The 13,819-nt window shown below is 51.8% G+C and overlaps 1 protein-coding gene across 4 annotated transcripts in view; it reads left to right on the forward strand.

Annotated features, from left to right (window-relative positions):
• Positions 1 to 4,594, forward strand: part of LOC122394694 (transcriptional enhancer factor TEF-1-like) — a 60,569-nt gene extending 55,975 nt beyond the window's left edge. For all 4 annotated transcript variants that reach the window (XM_043391733.1, XM_043391734.1, XM_043391732.1 and 1 more), the window contains 4 exons: positions 882 to 1,070; positions 1,618 to 1,748; positions 2,192 to 2,330; positions 2,791 to 4,594. In XM_043391733.1, the coding sequence (XP_043247668.1) occupies positions 882 to 1,070; positions 1,618 to 1,748; positions 2,192 to 2,330; positions 2,791 to 2,904 (573 nt within the window). In that variant the 3' untranslated portion in view covers positions 2,905 to 4,594. The remainder of the gene's footprint in view (positions 1 to 881; positions 1,071 to 1,617; positions 1,749 to 2,191; positions 2,331 to 2,790) is intronic.
• The last annotated feature ends 9,225 nt before the right edge of the window (positions 4,595 to 13,819 follow it).

Genomic DNA, 13,819 nt, shown 5'->3' on the forward strand with positions numbered 1-13,819 from the left:
GGGGGGGGGGGGGGCGTCTGGGCCGTGGTCGGTTTTGTCGTGACCGTTTGTGGAGTGGAACTGTTGTGGTGTGGAATTGTGGAGAGTATCGTGAGATTGTGGAGAGTATTTTGGGTGTTGGTGAGGAGTTGACAGGAGTGAGTTTGATGCGAGCATAGTGTTGTGTGTAGGTCCATATCGGGAATTTATATGGTTTTAGTTGTCCCACTATTTTGGACGTCGGGACCGCTCGCGTGAGCTCCATCTAGTTCGTCATCCGGGGCGGCTGTTTTTGTGTGTCGTACAGCATTTTCGACTGTTGGCCCGGTCGGAACATGTCTTATCGGCGGGACCCATCACGTTCCGGTCCAAATGACTGTCGGATGTGCCGACCGCCTGACACGGACACGAGCCGTGCCGGGACGAGACGTGACGCTGTAACGACGTGACGTGACGTTGGTGTGTCTTTCGTCGAATGTCGTTGGCTCTGTCGCCTAGTGTGTTTGCCTGGTGTCGTGATGCGTGTTTTCCTGACTGGAACGCCTTTTTTTCGTGATACGGCCGTAATGCTGGACTCCATTGAATTGTGATGTGTAGCCATGCGGAATAGCGTTACTGAGTCAAATTGTATGTGCTCAACTCAGTCAACTCTTTGACAAACGCACAAACGCTCATCTCGGCTGACTTTATGTTGAGTCTTGTGACTTGTGACCTGACTGCGATGTCCCAGGAAAGTAATCTTGCTGCTGTTGCATAGCACTTGTCATCGCTATACTGGACGACGTCTTTTGGCCTGGACTGGACGTCTGGAGTTAATTTGGTATACTGATCATTCCCCGTACGCTCACTGTTTCTGTCATGACAAATAAATCATTCTTAACTGCTATTTTCTCTCTCAACAGTACAACAAGCACCTGTTTGTGCACATCGGCGGGCCGGCCTCGTACGAGCCCCTGGAAGCCATCGGGATCACACAGATCTACGACAAGTTCCCCGACAAGAAGGGAGGTCTGCGTGAGCTTTATGACAAGGGCCCGGCCAACGCTTTCTTCCTGGTGAAGTTCTGGGCAGATCTCAACACTAGCATACAGGTGCGTGGAAACGGGCGGGATGGTGAACTGTTTTACATAAAAGCAGATAAGGCGGGCTCAACAGAAGCCTTTCAAGCTGGAATGTCTGATTTCCGGTCGCCTTATTATGCATTCCACTCGGCGATTTTTTGCTTTGTGATCTTCAATCGCCGCACTGTAAACAGGAAACAATGGATGTTAGTTGCATGCATACTAGATACACTAAAAATGCGCGATTTCGGGGGCGTTGGGTGTCATTTCCTGTGCTGGAGACTGCTTTAGCATTATCAGCGCTTAATTCTGTACTTATGTCTGGTGTTTTGTGTAAGTATTCAAAGTCGCTAGGAGTTAAGCACGATAACGTTGAAGCTGCTTTACGATATTATCTGGTTTGTCGCTATGCCACATAGCAAATCCTCACATCTTAATCGTTTTTGCTCGAATTATGCTTGTCATGGGCATCGCGTGGGGTTGTATTTCCTGTACTTAGTCTAATCAGCTAGCCTGACATCTAAAACACGCACAGTCGAAAGAAAACTGACCCGTATTTCGGTTTCTCCCCCAACAGGAGGCGAGTGGCGCGTTCTACGGTGTCACCAGCCAGTACGAGTCGCCAGAGAACATGACCATCACATGCTCCACCAAGGTGTGCAGCTTCGGCAAACAGGTCGTCGAGAAAGTGGAAACAGAGTACGCCAGGTGAGAAAACGAGGCAAACGCGTCCGCACTGGGGCTTCGGGGTGTTTTTAGTAGTGATTAGACCTGTCTCATTGTTCTCGCGGATATGAGGAACTTGTTGGAGGTTGTCTCCTCCTGCTGTCTGGTTTGTTAGGGGTGTCGGGTTGTGTTCACGGGGCTGGTGGCTAGTAAGGCGTTGGTTTTCCCACTTCCTGCGTTTTGTTCGGCGGGGTTCTGCTACTGTGTTTTCCTATGGAACTTTGTGATTGGGATGTTTGAGAGACCGCGGTACTTGCATTGGGATAGTTTTACCCTATGATTCTTGTGAGTGATTACATAGAGGGCACATTCAAGTGACCGAACGGAGAGTTTTGCTACTCGTTTGTAAGCTTTGCGGATGTGACATGGCACACGGTGCCACTTTCCTGCTTCTGTTGTAACGAGAACCTCTCCACCTTTCACAGGTTCGAGAACGGCCGATTCTTCTATCGTATCAACCGGTCTCCGATGTGCGAGTACATGGTCAACTTCATCCACAAGCTGAAGCACCTGCCCGAAAAGTACATGATGAACAGCGTGCTGGAGAACTTCACCATTCTCCAGGTGAGGCGGTGGGACGGGGTAGTGCCAGGTGTAGCTACACATCAGCTAGCTGGTAGTCGTAGTCGATTTAGTAGTTCTCAGGCTAGTAGTTTGTTGCTTCAAGGCTCTGAAAAGGACTGTAGTTTCATCGCTGCAGTAGTTTGAACTTTGAATCACTGGAACATTGCTACAGAATCATATAGGCGGTGCTGATTTAGTTCGTTTCGAGGTACTGTCGCTGGCTGAATCTTTGCTAAGCTGCTTTCTCTTTTAAGTTCAGCCATTCTACCAGTTAAGTATTTCATCAATCATGATCTACGCTTTCACTTTCTTTCCTAAGTGCTCAGATAGTTCACTTTTTTCTTGTCTTTTATTTCAATCGCCTCTTTACTGCCTAGCCAAACGCTGCTTATCTCTAAGCTTCCCTCGCGGGTCCCTCGGCCGCTCTGCTACCATCCCTCTGACCGCACGCCGTCCCCAGGTCGTTACCAACCGGGACACCCAGGAAACTCTGCTCTGCATCGCCTTCGTGTTCGAGGTGTCCACATCAGAGCACGGCGCGCAGCACCACATCTACCGGCTCGTCAAGGACTGATGTCGGCCTGATGCACGTCACTGACGTCACTGATGTGCTGCCGCCTAGCCGCGAGGGATGAAAGCTGATGTCACAGGGGTGGGCGAAGTCGGAGGATAAACTCTGACGACAGATGTTGGTGTTGAAAATCATTTATCACCACCGTCGCTACAATCATCACATCACCACCGACACCATCGCTTCAGCACCACGTGTATCCGTCACCAGTGGTCTAACCTAGACCGTGGCCGACGGACTGGTGTCATCCCGCGGCGTCCAGGTACGACCGAAATTCGTACCTCCTTCGCGCTCTGTCTAAATGAGGGCCGGCCCCGGCCTCTGCCGATCTGCCAGCTAAGAGACCGGGCTGGCTCTGATCTCTCGAGAGGACCTCTACGAGGACTGGCGGGGACTGAGAGGACCCAGAGAGCACGCGCCAGTGTCAGAAAACTCGCGCCGCTAGAGGTCCGTGATAAGCCAGCGCACGTGCTTTGTGTCTGCGCCCGTGTGTGTGTGTGTGCTTGTTTGCGTGCGTTGTGACGATATGTCGGGAGAAGGAATGTGTTTGTGTACATAGAAGGGCCGCTCTGCGGGCTCGCTGTGTGGACGGACGGGCTCTATGTGTGTGAACTGAGCGCCACGCGGCGGGCGCGTCTGTGGACGGCCCGCCGCCGAGCCGCCGTGCCTTTCGGCGGTCGCCGGCCGTCCTCCCCCCCCCCCCCCCACCCCCGTGGCGGCCGTGTCTTTCAGTGCAGTCAGAGGTCGCCGAAGCAGAGCTAGTGCCAATGGACGGCCGGTGGCGCGTGTGTCCCCTCCCCGACCACCTCCCACCTTCCCACCTGTCCCCCGGGTCCACTGTCCCACCCTGCACAAGAGGATCACTGGTGTGCCTTCACTAGCTCCATTACTCTACACGGCCGGATTGAAGGCTCTGCCGTCGATAAACTGATTAGACTTGGATGATGTTCGGTGCAGGATTTCTAGATACGATGGACCCTACTGGATGCGGTGCGCACTCTGCCTATTTTAGAGTTCTCTCTGATAATGGCTATGGCGTTGCCGTTGCAGCCATGTTGTTTGGTTTTAAGTTGTGTACCTTTAGTAGTTTGTGATGATTGCAATATTGTTGCCGGCATTTTGCATATGGCGCTTCTAGGATGGTTAGAGATGCGCCCCTCGGGCTACTATGACATTATTTTATCGGTTTAAGACTGGCATTAGTTTTGGATCTTGTCTGCGCTCCCGGATATCGTACTGGCTGGCGCCTGTTTGCGTCGCGCGCGCCACCTATTGGCAGCGCATGTAAGCTGTGGTTGCAGCGAGCGCCGCCGATCGGACCTTTGACTGGCGGGTCGCAGAGGAGCCTGAGCGGCGAGCGCGGGCTGCGGGCGAACGGCGCAGTACGGGAGACTCTGGCTTGTCGAGTGAGGCGGTCTCGTTGATCTCAGATGGCCGCCGGCGATGACCTTGACCCGACCTGAGCTCGGGTCACGGCCCGGCCCGCCAGCCGCCGGACGGACGTATTGTTACAGTGTTGCTGCCTGCCTGCCTGCCTGCGGGCCGCTGTCCCTGGGTGGACCGGCCGCCCCGCCGGCACGGGCGGAGGGGTGTGTACGCGTGTGTCGACTGTACTATGTGCGGTAGCTATTCGGTAGATCGTGTCCTTTTGTACAGGTGTTCGCCCAGAGAGTAAATTATATGGAAATCCCTGGTACGGTGTTTGACTTTTATGGTCATGGCGGGGAAGGAACGGAGGAAGTCTCATTTTCTGAGATACCAGACTCGTGCGAACCTATGAAACAAAAACAGGAAAGGATATGGTATCCAAGTCTGCGCTCGGTGGGGCGAGAGTATCCTAACCAGAAGGACGCACCCAGTTCCCGCAGACTTTCACCCTGATGGGAGTCGCCGGGCCCTGTCACAATGGCTCATCCCCGTGTGCAGATCGACAATTAGAGGCATAGGGAAAGCAGCATATGTGGGTCTACACTCCACACTTCTATAGGTGATATCTTATCACGGGTGAGCCTGGATAAGCTGATGGGTGGAAGGATGAGTATATGTCTAGGACCAACACCTTCGTAATTGCGTTAAAAAACGGCTGTGAGAGTGCTCATGCAGTATATGGCATTACACTGAAAAAGAAATCACTCCATTAACCCGCGCACCGAAGGGGGTCTGCGCCAACTAAGAACCGACGGGGGGGCGGATATCCACCCCCTAAGATCTCGAGAACCAAGCAAGATTGCTACTTTAGTGCCCTGATTGTGACAAGCGATAAACGGCACGGGGTTCACACGGACAAGATCTACAATTTTACTTAAGTCATTTGCAGGTCAGGTCAAAGATGACGTCACACGGGCAAAAAAGAATAGCGGCACTAGATCGAAGTTTTTGTCAACTTTCGGAGTAGCCAAGCTAGAAACAAACTAATAGCATCGTCGTGATCCTCTCGTCGGTCCGCAATATCGAAACATTGTTGACCTCGAAAGGACAAGGTCAAAGGTTGACCTCAGGTCACGTGACATTACCGTCATCATGTCGATCATTCAATGGACCGTGACGAGCTGAACACAATGAGACCATCCTCGCGGCTGTACCTATCTCGTTTCTGTAAGGAGTTCTTAGCAAAAACCTTTGGTGGCCTTTGATTACGTCACATGACCTTATAGTTGCCCTAAGAGCAGAAAAGCCTCAGGGTAGTCAAGGTTAATCGTATATGAAGTCATTCATGGTAGGTATATTAGGCCATTCCGACGCGTTTTAGTGAAAAAATCAGGCACTTGATTTTTCCCCGTTCACTTATAATTGGGAGATCAAGAAATTGACCTGACCTTAGGTCATCGATATCAAAATACCGAGGTAAATAAACTAGCTATCAATGACCTCATTACATCCTGCAACTTTCAAAGGATTCCGTTATCTACTGTATGTAGCTCTGACACGGTGAAAAAGTTGCAAAAAAGCCATTTGAGTCAGGTCATTCGAAGTAGCCTGGTGACTTGACCTTGAAAGGTGGGAGAATCAAACTTGCACACAATGTGTAAATTTGATGGGGGAATAGTCATGCCAAATTTCGTGGCTCTACGCGCCGCAGTTTTTCTACTATTTACGAAAAACTCTGGGGGGGGGGGGGGGCGGATATCCGTCTGTGCGTGGGTTAACACAAAAAAGATGAATCACACACCCCATTTACCCCTGCTTAACACCACCAGTAAATCGAATCGACACTCGCGGAACCCCTCATCTACACCACAGGGATGCGTACTGGCCTACGGCATTGCCAATTTGACAAAGAGTGTATTGTGTAAATGGAACAGTGCGATGCCTGTTTCGGATGAGTCAATCTCAGCACCCAAACACTGTTTCTATGGTCCGATTATTTACTAAATGAGCAACTCGCGCTTGTGACCTAGCATGTGTGAACAAATTCTGAGGCCATGATTCCTAGCTAGACGATTAAAAAGTCACAAACACTGTGAATGACGATTTTTTTTTCGTACGTTTTGAGTGTACAAAAAAAAACATTGGATGTCTCCCCATAATGCGGATTACGGATCGACTGATACGCAACAGACAGACATTTTTGGTCAGTTTATCACTTTGGCCTAGCCTAAGGCAAAATTTTCAGGTTGATCGTTCCAGATCAAATTATACTTCATTAAGTGCGCTTCGGCGAGGGAAACGCGCATCTTGCACGTGGTCTTGCAAGCCTTACCCTCGCAATGTAAATGATTTTAATGACCTTTTGGACACTGCTCTTCCCTTGTTGCCACGCAGTGCACTGGCGGGGAACAGAATTAAAGGATGGCGTAAAGACTGTCCCTTTTCTCCGCTTTGATGTGTTGCTTCGTACCACCCGCAGTCGCCATGGGCGGGATTAAAACCGTTCAATATACTGAAATGCTTACCTATATAGGCTCTAATCTCCTCAGAGTGCGGAGGAATCTTCATATGAATCTAAAAACTTTACCTAACTTAGGAGAGACGGCGATGCATCTCATTATTATGATCTGCGCTGCAGCAGTGTAGCCGAGCTTTTCAAATGCTAACTACCCAGGGGAATATTCATATGAATGAGCATAGTCGATACAGCTACCTCGCGGCCTGGTACCACCCCCGCACCTGTCAGAAAACTGAAAAGGCTCGCTGAAGAGGACGCATGCGCGACCCGCGACGGTTTCTGTCGCACTGTCCAGCCCGGGGCTTTTAGTCGTGGCTATTTGGTCGTGGTGACCACACCTCTTCGGTTTGAGTGACGCTTGCTCCGGCTCCTGCTTTCACGACCCAGCCTTATATGTGATAACTATTGTCTACTCTCCTAACTTCCTCGTCGCCGTCGTCGCAGAGGCGCCATGTCGGGTCGCCGCCGACCGACGGGCGGTCTCAGTCGACCCCCATCCGACTACACGCCGCCGACAGAGCCCGCCCAGCGGTCGGCTCGACGGGACACGCGCGCTCGGCCCGGCACTGAGGACGGTCCCCGGGGGAGGACAGAAGAGGACTGTCCTCCGAGGGACGCTCGAAGTCGCTGGAAGATGTCGAGGAACCGTCTCCTGGCCGCCGGTCGCTCTCCGGGCCGCCGGCCGACCGCCGGAGGTGGGGAGGAGTCCGATGAGGAGCTGACCGAACAAACCTCTCACCGGGTGCGGATGCAGGCCCGCCGTACCCTGGTGCTGTGTCAGAGGTCCGACTGGGTGGCCGTCGATCAGAGCCTGAAGAGCCTCGAGAGGGCTGCTCTGGAGGGCCGGCTCGGACCCAGCCCCCTGCAGGGCATTGTCGACGAGGTGAGACAGGCGAGACGGCAGACTAGCACATCTGTGTTTATGTGTTTATGACGATTTTTGGAAGATGTCGCGCTTGTCAGCATTTAAGTCTGCAGTTTAGCAGTTTTGTCGCTATTTTGTTTAATTGTTTGTTTGTCTGTTTTGTAGTTTGTTGATTAGTTTTTTGTTTAATTTGTTCGATTAACACTTAACAGTAGACATGTTTTCTTATATTAAAAGGTCATAAAAGGTTGACGATTGAATCGTTATTATTCTAGCCAAACTAAACCCTTTCGTGAACTGATTGCGTTGGTCGACTTCACCTATGCCCCACTTCAGGCCTATGAATATTCGTCGATGATTGCATTTATGAGATTTCATCTAATTGCCTACATTGCGTCTGTTTTCAGCGGGAGTTTACTCCGCTGATGTTCGCCGCTAGGGACAACCGGCTGGCCGTAATCGATAAAATGATCGAGCTCGGGTGCGACATCAATCACGTCAACCAGGTAAAATGCAGTTTGAGACCATTACCTATGTCATGGTAAAGAAACAACTTTTTATTTTTCTGATGTTTTTACTTCCACACCTGCTGCTTTTTATTTCCAAAATATACGTGTGCAGTGTGCTGAAATGTTATACCTACCTAAGTCAAACTTCTAAACGTTTCCTCAGATCGTTTTGTGGGTGCGAAAAATATTTTCATGGCATTAGAAAACCTGAAACCAGTATTTTAAAACATAGGTACAATTATTGTATGCAAAATGTAATATTGCGTAATGCCAGGCTTGTAGTTTGCACCGTTTCCAAACAGATCATTTTTGGAACGCTGATCAATTTTGTCTTACACTTTTTGTTGATAGATTACTCATCTACATGACATGGACGTAACGTACCGTACCTAACGTAACATCTAGCGGCACCTGATTCATGATTGATATGTTACGTGACACCGAGCCAGTTTTTATTTTGCCATTTAATCCTGTGAAACTAGTGTTCCTTAAATGCGATCGTCGTAATTTAAGTGCTGCCACAAACAGCTCCAATGGATTGGCTCCAACTGGGAGCCCTCAGACACCAGTTTGTGGCAGAGCCAAGGTCGGAAGTCAGAGCTCGGAAGATATCACGACCAACCGAGAAAGGTATCCGAGCCAACCGCCACATCGACCACGCTGCTTGGATAATAATAATATTCGGCCGCGTCGCATCGCGTGCTGTTCCATAAAGGCGACAATGCCACCCGCTGCCACGGGGTAACCGACCGTAACGACGAAACTGCGCCGGTGAATATCCTGCGGGTGAGTCTCGTGGCTGGCGCTCTGAGGCACCGCCGTCGGATCGTCGGCTCCGGCGGGAGGTGACGGGGTTGGGCGACACGCTCGCGTGCGGAGTGAGCTAATCTCGAGCGGAGCGAGCTCGAGCGGTAGAGGCGACTCGAAGTGAGGCGGGTTCGTGGGACGTCGCCCGTCGCCGGCTCGGAGTTGACTGACATCCACAGAGCACGCAGCCTGCCGGGCGCCGAGCCACTTGGCTGGGCTCGAGGCCGGGGAAAATTACACCAATTCTGACCTCAAAACCGAGGCAGTCTTTAAGGATTTAGGGAGAACCCTCATCAGCGATAGTAAAACGGGAGTGAATGATGGCCACGCATTTGTTTTATGGGGTAGTAAACCGGGCTGAAATTGACGCGTCTTTACCATATTGCTTTATTCAGAGCATACTTACGGGATCATAGTGCAGTTATTTATGGTAAGGAAGCTACCAGCTCGTGGGTGCGGTCACCTCGAATTCCAGACATTTATCGAGATTGCTGCACATTCATTGTTACACTACACACCAACTTCCAGGGTTTGGGGCACGTGCTCAGGATAGAAGGCTTCCCATTAGGCGTAAATGTTTGACGTAATGCTGTTTCGTGCTGTTGTTTGAACTGTTATTAACTAGGTATGTTTGATGTTTCTTACAGGAGGGGATGACCGTTCTGCACATGGCAGTTCTGAATGGAAAAGAAGACATGGTCAAAGCATTGCTGAATAAAAAGGCTGACATCTACGCACGTGCGGAGGTAAGACATAGCATTTGTTCCGTTTTGTGGATTGGCATACTCGGGCTTCATCGGGACTTGATGGCACACACTCCCTTAATGTAAATGTGAAAACAAACTATCAACACTCATGACGACCATTCAATGCACCCCTGCTTTATGCCTTATCCTGGCCCCGATTACCACGTATGCTCTTTGCTCGCCCAGCCGAGGCAGATGACGTGCGTCCACCTGGCGTGCACGAGGATCTCCGCAGTGGGGGTGCTGCGACTCCTGCTACAGCAACTCAAAGCGGACACGGCCCGGCTCTCCGAGGACGCCGTAAGCGCTGGGTGTTGAACTGTCGACCATGCCGAAATAAATTACTAAATGCTGTAGGTTTGTTGTTGTTATTATTATTATTTAAAAAGAAAAGTAGGTAGTCCGCAATCGATGCTATTTATTCATTGTCAAATTGCTTTATTCCGCGATGTATCGACGACTTTTCCTCGATCGATGTGCATTGTGCGGTGTGCCGCTCCGCTCTCTCCATCCATCTGTTTCTCCCTCCTTTTATTTCCTCGTGTTTCAGCTGCACAACTTCGCATTATGACTGGTTTCAGGACGGGAACATCCCACTGTTCCTTGCCACGGAGGTTGGAGCCCTGCAGGTCTGTAAGGAGCTGCTCGGTTCAGAAGCCGAACAACAGGTAATTTGTTACCGTCCGTGTGTTTTGTTCGGCTTATTGGACTGTCACAACTGACACGATACAGTGTGGCTCGAATAATATCGGATCGATTTTTATGCATATTTGATCGTCTCAATTCTTTTGATTCCTTTTTACTCTCTTGATCAGCCAGCTTTGACTGACTTGACACTAAAGCGTTTCACTTTTCCGGACACCTTTTATCGAACTGCCGTCGTGCGGTCGAATACTACCGGCAACAACCTTGACACGTGGTAATGCTTGAAACATGTCTTCAGCTGCTACTAGCCCACGTCATTTATCGATATTACTTTTTCTTTATGATCGCATGCGCTTATCGTATTAAGTTTCTTAAGCTTAAGAAAGTTTCTTTTCGAATTAAGAAATATGTGTCGGGTTATTGCCATGCACCTTTTACTGCTTACAGAGATTGCCAGTGTGTCAACTGTGAATCCCCACCTCATTTTCAGGTCCTGTACCGGAAGAGGAGCGGAGACACGGTGCTCCACATGGCTGCCCACCGCCGGGATCTGGACCTGGCCAAACTGTTCATCGAGCACGGCGCCCAGGTGAACGCTCAAAACGTAAGTAATTCACATACAAACCACGAACTACGAGTAAATGCAAACTAAATGCAAACGTTCATCGGTGCTTGATACCGAATGCTAGCGAGTTTTCGCTTTGTAATTATTTTAGCTTTGTTAGTTGGTGTACGTATTATAAGCGGAAGGCAGCGGTACTTCTTCTTCTTCTACACGTCACGTCGTGGCCGCCGGGGCGGCCACGGCCGTGGCAGCGTCGACCGGGGGGTCGACACGGCCCACCCGCCGCAGGTACTCGAAGATGAGAGTCGCTGATCCGCCCAGCACATGCCCCAGGCTCGGCAGAGGTCCGCCCCACAGGCGGGACCTCATGCGGGCGTACGCTGGGCATTCGGTCAGCAAGTGTGCAACCGAGTCCTCCTCCTCGCAGTTCGGGCAGTCGGGGTTTGTCGCAAGACCGATCTCGTGGAGAGTCTTCCTTGTGAGCACTGATCTTCCCACTCTCAGTTGAGACAGTGTCACCTGCTCCCACCTGGTCAGGTCCTCGTGTCCGGGCGTGGGTGGTAGGTGAGGATGAGCTTTGGCTCGGGCTGCAGTCCACTCGGCGGATCTGTGGCGTATCGCCGCTCGGGCGCCGGCCATGTCCAGCGGGATCGCTGCCTGGCTTAGCTCTGCCGCGGCTCGGTTGGCTAGCCTGTCGGCGTCCTCATTACCAGGGATGCCAGCATGCCCCGGTACCCACTGGAGGGTGACGTGCTTCCCGGAACACGTGAGGTCGTGGAGAGAGGCCCAGATGCTCGCCGGTAGCTCCTCCTGTTGGGCTGCCTGCCCGCGCTGGAGCGTCTGTAGACACGCCCTGGAGTCGGTGCAAAGGCGGATCTCCTTGATGGCGTCTAGGGAGTCGGCCGGCAGGCTCGCCAGGAACTTCAGTGCCTCCCGGACTGCCACCAGCTCCGCCCTGGTGCTGCTGCAGTGGATGCCTGCAGCTGCCAGGCACTCGATCCTGCGGTCGTTCTCCCGGTGCAGGATGATGGCCGCTCCTCCTCCTCCGTTGGACGTGCCTCCGGCCGCCGAGCCGTCACTCCATATGGAGCAGTCTGGCGCGGGCAGGGCGGCCAGGGCGCGCTCTGCCGCCTCTCTCCTCTTGTCAGGTGGGTCTGTCCGCCGCGTGGTGGTTGGTAGGTCCACGATGAAGGTCACTGACCCCTGATGGGCCGACCACGGCGGCTCCGGTGACACCCTCAGGAACGGCTCCGCTGGGCAGCCCGACACTCCCGCCTCCCTCAGAGTCCACTGGCCCACTCTGCGTAGGCATGGCTTGTGGGGCAGCAGGGCGTCTTCATCCGGCAGGGCTGGCTCCGGTCGTCCCTCCTCAGCAGCTTGTGCACTGGCCCGTTTCCAGGCCTCGTGCGCGCGGTACTTGAGGCGAGGTCGGGGGTACTCCAGATCTTGCTCCAGATGGAGTTTGACTGAGCTATGGACTGAGTAATAACAGCTAAGGCAATGATCATATTGTGGCTACAGCCGTAATTCATGATGACCCATGGCTACTTCAGCTGTTGTCTTTGTGCTAGCTGGCTTGTATCAGGTCGGCCTGGACGAATCACATAGGACTCGAATAATTTTAACGGAGTTTCGTTTAAGACATCTGACCATGTATGCACCTCTGCCCGCTGAACAGGGAGACGGCCAGACTGCGCTGCACGTGGCGGCCGCAGAGGGCGACGAGTGCATGGTCAAGTACCTGCACAGTCTGGAAGCGGACGCCGCCATCCTGGACTCTCATGGTGAGCGAATCGCTCGCTGCTCAATGCTCACCTCTGGCACTGAGGGGAAATCCGGGAGCAAATGGAAATTGGAAGGATTTTATCATGGAAATTCAGGTATTCGCGATTATGCTGCTGGGTATAGGTTTTCAACGCGCCGCTCTTGGAGCATGTAGTGTTTCATCGACGGAACTCTTATAAGTTTTGACGTTTTATGTCTAAACACATTTTATGGACAGAACATATAAACGAAATTCAGACATCACATGATAAATATTCTACCGCCAGACCGGACCGCTCTGCACGTCGCCGCCGAGCACGGCTACACACTGGTGGTCGAGACCCTGGCGGACAAGTTTAAAGCTTCAATGCTGGACCGCACAAAAGATGGCGACACCCTGCTGCACATCGCGGCCCGCAGCGGACACCCGGGAGCCGTGGTGGCCGCCATCAAAAAGGGCCTGCCCCTGAGGATGCCAAATAAGGTGAGATGGATAAATGTGATGTAAGGGCTTAAATGGCTGCCGGAAACGAGGCTTTGAAAACGGTATCGTGTGCCGATAGATATGACGATCCAGAAATGAAATGTGAAGGGAATCGTCGTTAGTGGGACGATTTGGGTAGTTGTCTCATCCGTCCTTGTCTTGTTCAGGATAAACCTATCCGCATCCCTCCTCACGCTTCCCTTTCTGGATTGGTGGACACCCCCACCAGACAACCGGTGGTGAGGTTAAATCGACGTCAGATAAACCCTCCGGGGTGACCGTTGGAGCGGCAGGGTGGGCTGTTCCATCGGTCCCATCGCGACATTCCCGTCAATCCCACGGGACGGTCCCTGCCGCTGTGGGGCACCGTCGGTGGTCCACACCCAATATCTCCACCCTATCCTATCATCTCATAACTCTGCAGTGGTCTGGTGAGGCCGAAAGAGCTTGTCCCCAACGAAACATAAAAACTAACATAAAACATAACAACATAATAACGAAACATAATAACATAAACATAATAACCATAAAAAGTTTTGCTCCAATGAACCGATCACAAAGTCAATGCACGAATGGGGTCGGGACTGATTTCATTTAGCTGGTCCTGAACGTATTTTAGATCTGAGATCATGCTATTTCTAGGGAAA

The sequence above is a fragment of the Amphibalanus amphitrite genome, unplaced genomic scaffold (genome assembly GCF_019059575.1).
Source record: "Amphibalanus amphitrite isolate SeventyFive unplaced genomic scaffold, NRLGWU_Aamphi_draft 000606F_arrow, whole genome shotgun sequence".
NCBI lineage: Eukaryota > Metazoa > Arthropoda > Thecostraca > Balanomorpha > Balanidae > Amphibalanus > Amphibalanus amphitrite.